At 39.4% G+C, this 12,615-nt stretch overlaps 2 protein-coding genes across 4 annotated transcripts in view; one reads left to right on the forward strand and one right to left on the reverse strand.

Annotated features, from left to right (window-relative positions):
- ikzf5 (IKAROS family zinc finger 5) overlaps window positions 1–12,615 on the reverse strand; it is a 264,268-nt gene that overhangs the window by 55,391 nt on the left and 196,262 nt on the right. The window lies entirely within an intron of this gene.
- Window positions 4,598–9,658, forward strand: hmx2 (H6 family homeobox 2). The gene is made up of 2 exons (XM_057848809.1): window positions 4,598–5,077; window positions 7,608–9,658. The coding sequence occupies exons 1-2, from the start codon at window positions 4,759–4,761 to the stop codon at window positions 8,147–8,149; spliced, it is 861 nt and encodes a 286-aa protein (XP_057704792.1). The 5' UTR covers window positions 4,598–4,758; the 3' UTR covers window positions 8,150–9,658.

Genomic DNA, 12,615 nt, shown 5'->3' on the forward strand with positions numbered 1-12,615 from the left:
GTGCACTTCCAGGTCTGCCACACCCAGCCTGCAAAGATGAAACTAATGCTAAGTAGTAAAACAGCGTATTAGAAAAAGTAAAGGGGAGTATGGGCAAGTACCACAAATATAGCACTGTATTTGCAACTCGTATCTAGAGCTACACGACGTCGCCGTTTTGCAAAAATCGGCCTCACGATGAATCTTCGTGCCTCAAGATTTTCCTGCAACAGATTTCAGCGACAATGAGGAAACAGGTGGACCCATGCCTCAACATCCGGTCAACAAAAGGCCGAAGAAAGACAGAAAGAATAGGACAACGTGAATATAGTCATAATACATAAGTGAGTTTGGGGGAGGGGGGCGGCCTGGTGGCCGAAAAGTGTCATTGCATTTAACTGACTTTCCTATTTGATTTTAAAATTTTCTAGTAAAATATTGTCCAAAAGTTGTAATGCAATAAAACAAAAAAAAAAAAAAAAAATAAATAAATAAATGAAATGAGTAAAAAAATATATATTGGGTCAAAATTATTTTTCGAACAGATCATGTCACTATTGTAATGATATGAGTAAATAGTATCTGCATGTTCGATTAGTAATGTCTGCCCTCACAGTACATGGAAGTCAGAGATACGCAGCGAGTTCGAGACAGCTGATCAAAAGCCCGCCAGTGAACAGTTAATGTTGATGCCTTTCTTCTGTTCTGTAACTAAAGATTTGTCAGTAAAAAAACATCAACTCTTCCAGTAAGTTGTCTTATTCAAAAAACCCACAAATACAAAGTAAAGGAACTAGCACCTTAGACGGTCATTTGCTTTGCTTAGCCAAAACCACCTGAGGAACGAAGAGGCAAGATGGCTATACGTAATTTTGTCAAACCTAAGCTTTCAAAAGCAGCCACAATCACTGAGCAAGAACCAAGGATTGAAAATGTGGACCATGAAAATCCAGAGAGCACCGCCAAAATGGTGAGCGGAGTTTCAATTTGCCCCAATAATGACACTAATTGTACAACAGTCTTCACCAGTGTTCTGCCAAATTTTCCCCCCTTATAATATTTTGCTCCCAAAGCTGTTGTAGCGGTATATAAGCCCCCTTATACACTCAGTTGGACTTTTATCCACAGGTGCTAAATAAACAAGTAACATCGGAAACATACAAGTTCAACACAAATATGGTGTAAATTAATGCTTAACTACACGGCGAAGACGTAAACAGCGAGAGAGCGGCATGAAGTTGTGTGCAGCTAACATGGCAGGATGTGTCTGAGAAGAACCTTTCTACATGTCTGTCCATGATCAAACATAATTAAATATTCCTTCACTTAAAGAAAGTTAGTAGTGTTTACTTTGTAACTGCTGTATTCGCGGCCATTTTTAACAGAAAGTTGCAATTTCTGATGGGGTGCAAAATTTGACAGAACACCTGCGGGCGTACCATATTCAATGGATGATGATCATGGCAAAAAAGTATAGCTGTGATTTAGAATTTCCCTAAAAAATGATGGGAATAAACGCTTATTTTGAACTTATTATTATAAATATTCTTGGTCGTTCATTTTATTGCTGACACTGCGTTTCGGGGTCATCAACATGTTGTGCCCCCACCCCCCCGGCCCCAAAAGTCAAACTTCGCCTATCATAATATTAGATTCAGTGTTGTTAATAACGGCGTTAGAATATAACAACGTTAATAACGGCGTTATTTCCTTCAGTAGTGAGTAATCTAAGTAATTACTTTTCTCATCTTGGCAACGCCGTTACCGTTACTGAGGCGGGAAAGGCGTGCGTTACTATGTTCGTTGACTGACGCGAGAAAAGTCTGAGAAAGACGGACTCACGGAGACGAGAGAGCAGAGCAGGAGTGGGGAGGGTGACGCCGTTGCAAACGCGATGCTACTATGCTAGGTGGCTCCAATAATACCTGACTAGCCGATAGCCGACAAACTACGCCCACATGATGCTTCGGTAGATATCACATACATACAGAGCTAGATGCAAATGACAGTCACGGCTGCATTAGCAACATGTACAATAAAGAACTAGACGCGTTAGTAAACAGCCGCCATCTTAAAGCAGTAGACTTCTCAGGAAGGCTCTGTTGTAGAGAACCTTCCTAGCGAACCTAAGTAACTTTTTATCCAAAATGCTCCTACATCCGCAAAATCTTGACTTAAATCCATCTTTAAATGATGAAATAGTTTTAAAACCTTCACTTGTCAAACGTAGACAGAAGAGAACTAATGCAATAACGGGAGCAATTTTAACAACTTTAACGGTTGATTCACAACATTAAATGACTTCCACACATAGCAATGGTTACTATCTAGTTATCGCAATATCTGCAATACCCCTGTGTCTAGTTAAGTCAGTGCTTCTCAATTATTTTCTGTTACGCCCCCCCAAGGAAGACGTAAATGTTTCGCGCCCCCCCAAACTCTCTGCCGCCACTGTAAATAGTATCATTTGTCTATAAAATTACTATTATAAATACACATATGCCTAACATTGTGTCCTTTTTTTCTAATAAAGTAAAAAAGTAACATAGATCAACTTATAATAAAGTATAACTTTATTAACATTGTTTTGTTTGTAACAGAGAAGACTTGACGCGCATCAATTTGCCTGAATTTAAAAAAAAAGTCACATCCAAACTGTAAAAATACACTCAAGGTATACATTTTTGACCATTTGATACAGAAAAATAAAATGTAATAAAATCAGTAAATAATAACAAATTCAAATTGATTAGAAACATTCACTCATGAGGACAATATGCCAAAAAATCTGACTGAAAAAACAAAACTGAATAAAAGAAAAAAAGAGTGTCCTTGGACTGAAGGACTGATTTTATTTTTGCTGCTCACAGCCTCACAGTATTACCTCCTTTGCAATGGTGTGGAGTTATTTTGCAATGAGCATGCTAACAATGCTCACTGGTTTACTGATATAACACTGACAAAGCGGGACGATTGTTGGCAGTATTCGGCACGTTTTCGCTGAAAAACAATCAAGCGGCTTATCAATGAGATTGGGGTCTAATGTCTTTAAGTAGCGTCTTAATTGATTTGGCTTCTGGCTGTCCGCTATAATTATTTTTAGACACAGTAAACAGTGGTCTTTCCTCATCACCCACTGTATTAAAAGTCAAAGCTAAAAGGCAAACAGCACGAATAAAGCGCATTCTCGGCGGCCGAAGTAGAACCGTAGGTGAGGGCGGTCGTCGTGACGATCCCAAGCCGAAAATGGCACTTCTCGGGCGGCAACGTGAGAACCGGTGTTCTGCCAAAATCTCTACATCGGCGAAACGTCCTACATTAGTCGAATTTAACACCCAAAGTACTACTGTGCGCTCTAAACTTGTTTTGTTTAGATGCATAAAGGAATAACGTAATAAAAAAAATGCCTGCAGAAAATATTTAAATGAAGTTATATCAAATAAGGACGGTTTAAATACACTACGTGACTAATGTGGTCAACTGCTTCAAAGCTAACACAAAAAACACAATGGTTAAAAGTATGAGAGGGTAATACATGCAAAAAGTATCTTTGAGGCAGTGAAAAGGTTCTAGATAACTAAATAAAAACAAAAATAGTGAGTACTCGCCGCTTCTAACTGATGTGCGCATGCGTGTGGATGCATGCGCAAGCGAGCTTAGCATTGTGTAGGACGTTTCGCCGCGTAGTAAGGAATGGCCGAACACCGGACAAGACAGTGGGTCGCTGCGTGAAAACGGCGGCGGCGCACTGCTCTTCATGTTTTCTGTGTGCTGAGTGCTCTTCCTTAGTTCAAAAATACTGCGCGCACTCTGAGTTTGAGAGCGCCACTGCCACCCACTGAGTGAATGTGCAAGTACACTTTATTCCAGTATGGCACAAAAAAAAAAAAAAGGAAAAAAAAGCATGTTCACCGAGGTCACATGCGCCCCCCCTGGCGTCGCTCTGCGCCCCCACTATTTGAGAAGTACTGAGTTAAGTGTGGTAAAGAATTGGGCTAGGGCCAATTCTCCCAAAAACCTTTTAAACTTCACATTGTTTGACCTGTTTTTTTTTTTTTTTTTTTTTTTTGAGAATTAAAAAAAAAACCATGAAAATTATGACCAGTTACTTTGCCAGGTAACTAATTACTCTTACATTCAGGTAACTGAGTTACAAACGCAATTATATTTTGGGAGAAGTAATTTGTAACTATAATTAATTACTTCTTTAAAGTGAGATTAACAACACTGATTAGAGTCGCAACATTACGAGAATAAAGTCAATTTTGGCATTTAACGAGTGCACGTCGTAATATAACGAGGAAAATACTCGTATTATAACGAGATTAAAGTCGTTATACAACGTATCTTTATTACGAGAATAGGCAATGTAATGCAATTTAACGTAATATTCGACAAAAAATCGTTCTATGGCGAAAGGCATAGCGCAAGCACTGCTTTATTGTGCGACGGTTTAACTTTGAATGTTAAAAGTGCGGGCCAGTCAGTGCGTCCGCGATTGTCCCAGGAGGCGCTTCCCTTCCCTTCATGCAAATGAGCTCGGCGCCTCCGAGGAGAAGGAGGAGGACGACGACCCGCCAATGCACTCACGTTGCCTGACGCTGGACAAAAACACCGACAAGTCCACTTCAATGTAAAACCCCCCGTCACACATTAACCGGACAAAAAGACGTCGGGTGTGCTGTTTTGGGGGCTTTTCTTGATTTCTTTCTTTTTGTGGTTGTTGTCATTTTCACGGAATAAGGCGACGCAGGAGAGCTCCCAGTCGCTAAGGCGACCATGAGTAGCTCAGAAGACAGCGGGAGCAAAGGCTCGACGGGGCCCCTTTCCAGCTTCACCATCCGCTCCATTCTAGGCACGCCATCCGAAGCGAGCCCGACACCGCTCGCGCTTCAGCACGCGCCGCCTGCGCTGCCGCCGCATCCGGGTGCGAAGGAGCTTGCCGGGGCACTTGCAACGGCGCGGAGGAGGACGCTGTCCGTGTCATCCGAGGAAGAGTGCAGCGGCGGGGAGGACTCGGCCGACTGCTTCTGTTCCGAGCCGGCCCGCGGACACGCGTGTGGCCAGAACCGCACGCAGAACGCCTTCTCCTACTTAGGTGACCACACGATTTTTATGTCACAATTAATGGTGTGCTTGTATTGGAGACTATATAAAAGCTGACATGCGCCAAATGCTTCCAATAGCATATAATAAATGTCACTTTATTGGGTACACTTATAAAACTTTTAAGATAACGCTCAATTTGGAAAATATTAATGCAGATAGGTTTTAATGTTTTCGAATTATTATTCTCGATTTTTAGGTCTGATGCATTTATTAGGGGACACCTGCACAGTCCATTGACATCAAATCGATACAAGATGTGCATGTACAAACAAAATGCTCACTTTTGATTCTCTTCATTTTCTAATATGGTTAAATATTATGGATTATTCGTTCTGGTGTTTCAGTCATTTTAATTATAGTGACATTTAAGGTGCCAACCCATGACAGCTAATAAAACAGCTGTAACAAACGTGCTCATCATGTTCATTTTAAGAATAATACATTGTTTTAAATTATTACCCTTGTTTAAAAAATGATTCACTATCTTATCTCACTTTATAGGCACCAACTGGATCCAAAACAAAAATGCTATATTACCAATTCTTTTCTTATTGTTTGCATCCATGTTGGACACTAATTGCACAATTTAAAGGAGAGGAGCTGTCGGATGTCCATTGTTATCATTTTCAATTATAATAACTGTTTCAATAAGCTAATAAAGCAAACTTTTTTTTCGAAATCAACTATGAATCACTCTTAAAAAATTAATTCTTTACTTTCTTTTTTATTGGATGGGATATGAGTTATTATGAGGTTCATTATGTTGTTTGTGCTGACTTAAAATAGGACGCATATTTATACATATATACGTATAATTAAACAATTAAAAGATGTCATGCTTTTAATTGCATTATGGGCTCTAATTGAATTTTATGCGTGACACTCGTTCAGCCCTTGTTTCATCCTCATCACAGTGGCGCTGCTGCTGAAAATAATGACTTGCACTCGCTCGCTCTTATTTCAAATGTAATTGAGGCGGCTAATTGATGGGACGTGTTTGCTGCATGCGTCGTCAATTGGGCGTTAAATGGCGCGCAGAACGCGTGTGTGAACGTGTGTGTGTGTGTTTAGGCTTGAATTAATACAGGCAGGTTGAGAACTGTTGATTTAAAATGGAAAAAAAAAAAAAAAAAAAGCCCAATTCGATTTAGTGCAGGAGTGCCCATACTCCACACGCATTTTAAGCAAATATTTGTTAAACACGTGCGTAAAATGACGTTAATAATCATAATGCATATAGGATTGAATTAACACTTCAAGCTTAGTGGTCACACAAAATGTTGAGTGCACGTTAAAACAATACAGTAAATGACCCATGCATGCTATTTTATTGTTGTGTTATTATGAGGTCTGATCTTTTTTTTTTCTTTTATACTTTTAATGCATGGACTCATATAACACTCGAAAAGATAACCGTTTCCCCAAACTGAGGAGTCCACTTCATGCAGACATTTTCCAACAAGTTTGGATTGCTTTGATTTTCCTTGTTGTTTTCTTTATTACAGCTCTGGAAAGTTAACTTCAAAATCTAGAAAGGACTTGCAAATGCTTTATGGTGTGCTTATAACAAAATTATAAAAACGTTTACAAAAAACAAAAAAAAAGACCTTTGTTTTTTTTTTAAATCATAAAGTAAAAAATAAACTTTAAACTATAAAGAAATAATAATAAATTTTCAACTCATCCTGCGCAGGCTTTTAGGGCATAATAAGTAATAATAATATTTTCATTGTTAAATATATATATTAATATACATAATTCAAATCTAAGAAATAGCTGAATCGGTATGGAAAAATATGGAACATGGAGGGATAAAATGTAGTTCACCAGACAATGTTCTGAATAAGTACAATACTTCTAAGGTGAAATAGTTTACTATAGGTCAAGAAATAAGGAAGCTGGATGTAAACGTTAAAATATTTGTTGTATATGAAAATGTTACACTTAGAACAAAATGGAAATAATTTTGTAATCATCTAATTGGAATTTTTTGATAGGGTTGAGAAATATGGCATGAACAATGTGGCATGGCAATTTGGGGAATGAGAATAGTTGAGATATAGTTATTTCTTCACAAAACGACTAACGTTACAGTAACACGACAACCAAAATCAGTCAAGAAAAGCATGGAAGTACGTTTTTGTTGTTGTAGGAAAAAAAACAAACATACTGCCTAATCCATATTCACGACTAGTTTTTAATTTTACGTATGACGTGTGTCAGAATAATTCCAGTTACGGAGTCATAAAAGTAATTTAAATGATAATCTTGGAGTCAAACACAATTGACCCCACGCAGAGCCAGGTCAGGTGAGTCGGGAGATGAAGTATATATGTTCCCATCGACAAGAAACTATCAAATGCTCTGGGCGATGTTATGTAGACGTTGTAGTTTGAAATCTTATCTTTCATGACGCCAGAGCTGGAACTTTCCTTAAATCTCGTAATTACTGGATATGAGGAAAATGATGGTATTCACGTGCTTGTTGATAACTGCGATGTACACTATTGGTCCTACAGGTCCTGCCAAAGGGCTCTTATCAACAAACGATGGCCTGTCGAGGCGGCCGCCCCTGCTGCATGACTACAACAAGGAGGAGGAGCAGGAGCGAGCCATGCTGTCCCCCCTGTCCGAGGAGAGGCAGTCAGACACAGGCGACAAGCACCCCCAGGGCTCGTCGGCCAAGAAGAAGACGCGCACAGTCTTCTCCCGCAGCCAAGTGTACCAACTAGAGTCCACATTTGACATGAAGCGGTACCTGAGCAGCTCAGAGCGCGCCTGCCTGGCATCCAGTCTGCAGCTGACCGAAACGCAGGTCAAAACGTGGTTTCAGAACCGCAGGAATAAATGGAAGCGACAGCTCTCGGCTGAGCTGGAGGCGGCCAACATGGCGCATGCCTCGGCACAGACTCTGGTAGGCATGCCGCTGGTTTTCCGGGAGAACTCCGTTCTGCGCTTCCCAGTGCCCCGCTCCATTGCCTTCCCCACACCCCTCTACTATCCTGGCAGCAATCTGCCAGCCCTGCCTTTGTACAACCTGTACAATAAGGTCGACTACTAATGTGGAAGCACAGCTTCTTGTTCCTCCCACCTCGCAGGGGTGTCCAAACATTGGCCACCGAGGGACACTTTGACTTTCATTTTCTAAACAATTTAAAGCCTTTTTTTTTTTTTTTTTAAGTATAAATAATGTGTCAAAGTTATTTTGAATTGTATGTATACTGTGGTCTTCTAAATAATGGATGCAAATGTCACCCGGGCCATAGTTTGGACACCCCTGCTATAGTCTGTATATTATTTGTATGAGGGGGGCCTTCATATGCAGCAAGTCTCACAAGAAGGCAACAAAGCTTCCCTGTACTGTATTAAATACACCATGTGTATTAATATTCTAATAATTTTCTACATTTTTTTTCTTCCTACCCTTCCCATATTACATTAAAAAAAAATTCCTTTTATTCCTTCGCTATGATTTTTAACAATTAAAAACTAGTGTTGCACCGATACTAGTATCGGAAGGGGCCCCGATATGGCAAAAAACAGGCATCAGTATCGACTAATACTAAGAAATAACGTGCCGATGCTGCTCAATATGTATTCTTTTGAGATTTAGTTTCCAACAAGGTTAGATCTACCAGGGTCGCCCTTCCCAACATGGCTGCCAGTCACAAACGCGCCACGGAATCAGAAGGTGAAGAAAAAGCAGAAGAAGAAGAGAAGGAAAAATAAGTGAAGTAGTTTTTAGCCTAGGAGAGCTATTATTCTGGTGTTGTTGAATGTGCTCAGTTAGCTGTCATATTTTCAATGTATATGTTAAATGGTAATAGCCAGTGACATTAACATGAGCATCTATAAAAAAGAGCGTAACCAGACGAAGTGTATTAACTTTGTTACAAGGAGGGAAAACTGGAAGAAGTAGGCTAGTGACCTCTGCTAGCATAAATGTTTAGCACATGAACTAAGCTGTGGTGCTGATGTGGTGAAATGGCACTGACTATATACTTATCCGTTCCTTAAGTTTGATACCAAATTCAAAGAACCTCAAGAAATTGGCCTATGAAAGCATTTAAATCCCAGGGTTTTAGGGTTCAAAGGTTCAAAAAAGCAAAGGTTATTAAGCAGTGTCTGACCAAGCCAAGATAGCAATATTTTGACATTCATGTGAGTATGCACTAATTTAGTATTAAAACGGAAAAAAAAAAAGTTTTGTATGATTTAAAAAAAAAAAAAAAATCGGTTCGGTATCGGCAGATACCACACAGCCAGGTAGCGGAATCTGTATCGTGAGCCAAAAAATGGTACCGGTGCAACACTGTTAAAAACACAATTCCATTTTTAAAGAACAAAAATGTCATTGTTTTTATTGTCACTTAGCACTTCAGGAAATAACTTCATTCAATAAATTTTCTATTGAACTCAAAATGGGTATTACTTGTTTTATATTTAGTGCAGTTCTTAAAACGTCAAAATTACAATGACAGCAAACGGCACTTTAGAGACAAACATCAGAGGTTGGGAAAAGTTACCTTCCAGAATATTGAAAGTTTAAAAAAAACATTTTTTTTATCAATCACAGTTTTAATTGTAAAATGTTGCATTTGATTTCATTCAAAATGAGGTGTGAATCATGTATTTTTTTTCTACAAAGACTAGCAACAGCCTAAAATTTAATATACACCCCAGTTCCAATCAAGTTGGGCATGTTGTAAAATGTAAATAAGAATCAAATGATCTACAAAAACCTTTCATCTTACCGTATATTCAAATGAATACACTACAAATTCAAGATATTTCAAAAATTGATGAATAAATGTTTTGGGTTGCCAAACATGCTCTCATTTCAAATTTTAATGCCTGCCACAAGTTTAAAAAACGTTCAAAAACATGGGCAACAGAAAAATGGGCCTGCTCAAAAAACACCTGTTTGAAATATTCCACAGGCGGGCTGGTTAATTGTAAACGGGAGTGTCATGATTTGGTATAGATGCAAATTCCACAAAAGGCTCACTCTTTCCAATGAACGGTCGGAGCGAGGTTTACCACTTAGTGAATAACTACATGAGCAAGTTGTTTAATGTTTTTTTCTTGAATGTTTAATAGTGTACAATTGCAAGGAATCATCTACATTCAATGATGCCACCCAAAAATTTCAGATTTAGATACTGGAGAAATAATTGAACATATGCCGCAAAGCCGAAAACAAACATTGAATGGCTGTGACCTTTGATCTGTCAGTTGATACTGCTTTAGAAAGCACCATCAGCAACACTAAATGCTAAGTGACAAAGTGTGCTGTGGTATGATGACTCGCAATTTCAAATTGTTTTGGGAAATAAAGAAAGTTGTGTCGTCTGGCCCAAAAAGGAACAGGACTTTCCAGATTCTTAGCACAAAGTTCAAAAGGTAACATCCGTGATGGTATGTCATCTGTGTTATATGAAGAGTTATGAGAACAGATTAGTCACCGATCACCCGAACAGAGCAAGTTAATACTCAAACCCAGAACGCCTGTGAGGCTGCCGTAGTAACCACTTAACCACCATAGAGTAGAGTGACCATATCTTGATTTCCGAAAAAGAGGACACTCGGCCTGGCCTCGAGACACTTAAATTTTACTTGAAGTTCACTCAAATGCCTTATCACTTTAATATACCGTATTGGCCCGAATATAAGACGGCCCCCTCTTTTTCAAGACTCAAGTTTGAAAAAAGACTTTTTGAACACCAAATTAATTTTGTATACAGAAAATAATTACAGTACATCAGAAACAAATGATTATAACAATATATTTGAGAGAAAAAGTATGTTATTTTGCCTCGCTCAAATCTTAATATCTGAACATTTAAATATGTAAACTAAGGTGCAATCACATTCGTAAATGAATGGCTTCTGGTTTTTGAAATGTAAATAAACCAATCTATTGCGATAAAACAACAAAATTGCAATAACTGCATTAACCATCAAAGCGAAGTCTAACTAACTGTAGTCTTGAAACAAATCTGAATAACGAAAAACATTGCAATAAAATAATGCAAACTGGTTAAACTAAAAAGAGTAGCTGAACATCGCTTCAATGATATCTGGCGCCATCTAGCGTCGTGAATGGGGAGAGTAGCTGAGATTTGTCATGACCAGGGGTCGCGTTAACCGAATATTTTCCGTCATTGACCGGTTTTTTATAACGGTGACGGAAAAAACTGAAGTCCATCCGTCATTTTGACAGGTTGCAATTCACACCCCAGACCAGAGGATGGCGAGTGAGCATATTAATTAGCTATTGTCTCTCTTGATGCATGACGTCGTTGGCCTTACTCGGAAAAATGTCCGACCTAGCATTCAAGTGTAGCAAACACGGAAACGTTAGGAAGCTTTGGAGAGCATTGTCTAAGGCTACGTTCATTCTACAGGTCTTAATGCACGAATCCAATATTTTCGTGTTTTTCCGACTGGAGTCAGGCATTAACTTGACGGTCTGAACGGGACAAGTCGCATAGAAGTGGACCATTTCAAATCCGATCTGGGTCATTTTTGTATGTGGTTCAAATCCGATCTGGGCCACATTTTTCCAGACTGTCGCGGCGGTCTGTACCGTCCAGTGTCCCAAATCCGATTTCAGCTGTGCGTTATTAGCGCCTAGCTTGCAGTGAACACGGCTTTTGGGGAAGGGCCGGGCTTGACAACAGTCATAAAAAAATAAAAATGGGTTGAGGATAAGCATGAGAATGATCGTTTTTCTCTCTGCTCTATGTGAGCTGTATTTCAACATTTCCTACACGGCCGAGAGTCGGGAGAGGGGTCTGGCTGCAGCCCGTCTTGGAGAGTCGGGGAAAACTGCCCGTATGTGTGTGTGACATGCACGGACAGTGCGTGCATGCTATCGATCCATATAAACTGTGAATATAAGCCTAAACGGGGATTATTTATGTCAGTTATTTGTCTCCTCCTTTTGAAAAGCAAAATATGATATCCCTGGAATGACGAATGACTTGTCATTTGTTTTGATGCTTCTGTGCACCGGCACGTGTCGGACTGCGAATTAGAGCGCATGCGTAATACTTGAATGGTCTCTCTCAATGGACAAAAGCAGTCTGAACGGGCACGCCAAAAAAACGGATATGACAAAAAAATCGGATTTGTGCATTAAGACCTGGAGTATGAACGTAGCCTAATTGAATGAGCAGGGACAAACAGCTTGGAGTCAGAAGTACATGCGCTATTCTCAAACCTGAACGCACCCCGAGTCTTGGATGACAAATCAACAGAGCAGAGTAGACACAACATGGCTGGTAGTTTCTTCAATTTATTCAGAGTTGATTAAGTAACGCACCACTTTTGACCAACACTGCTATTGAATATGTCATTATTATCATTTTAAAAATTTAAGTGATGGGTAAAAATAGATTATGACCAGTGTTCTGTCAAAATCTGCTACATTGGCGAAACGTCCTACATTAGTCGAATTTGACACCCAAAGTACTACCGTGCACTCTAAACTTGTTTTGTTTAGATGCATACAGGCATAACATA

Source organism: Corythoichthys intestinalis, chromosome 10 (assembly GCF_030265065.1).
Source record: "Corythoichthys intestinalis isolate RoL2023-P3 chromosome 10, ASM3026506v1, whole genome shotgun sequence".
Classification (NCBI taxonomy): Eukaryota; Metazoa; Chordata; class Actinopteri; order Syngnathiformes; family Syngnathidae; genus Corythoichthys; species Corythoichthys intestinalis.

What these genes read in the sequence shown, in the direction of transcription:
- hmx2 (XM_057848809.1), top strand. Translation starts at nt 4,759, where the DNA reads ATGAGTAGCTCAGAAGACAGCGGGAGCAAAGGCTCGACGGGGCCCCTT. An exon ending in GAACGCCTTCTCCTACTTAG is followed by an intron (nt 5,078 to 7,607) that starts GTGACCACACGA and finishes TTGGTCCTACAG; the next exon opens with GTCCTGCCAAAGGGCTCTTA.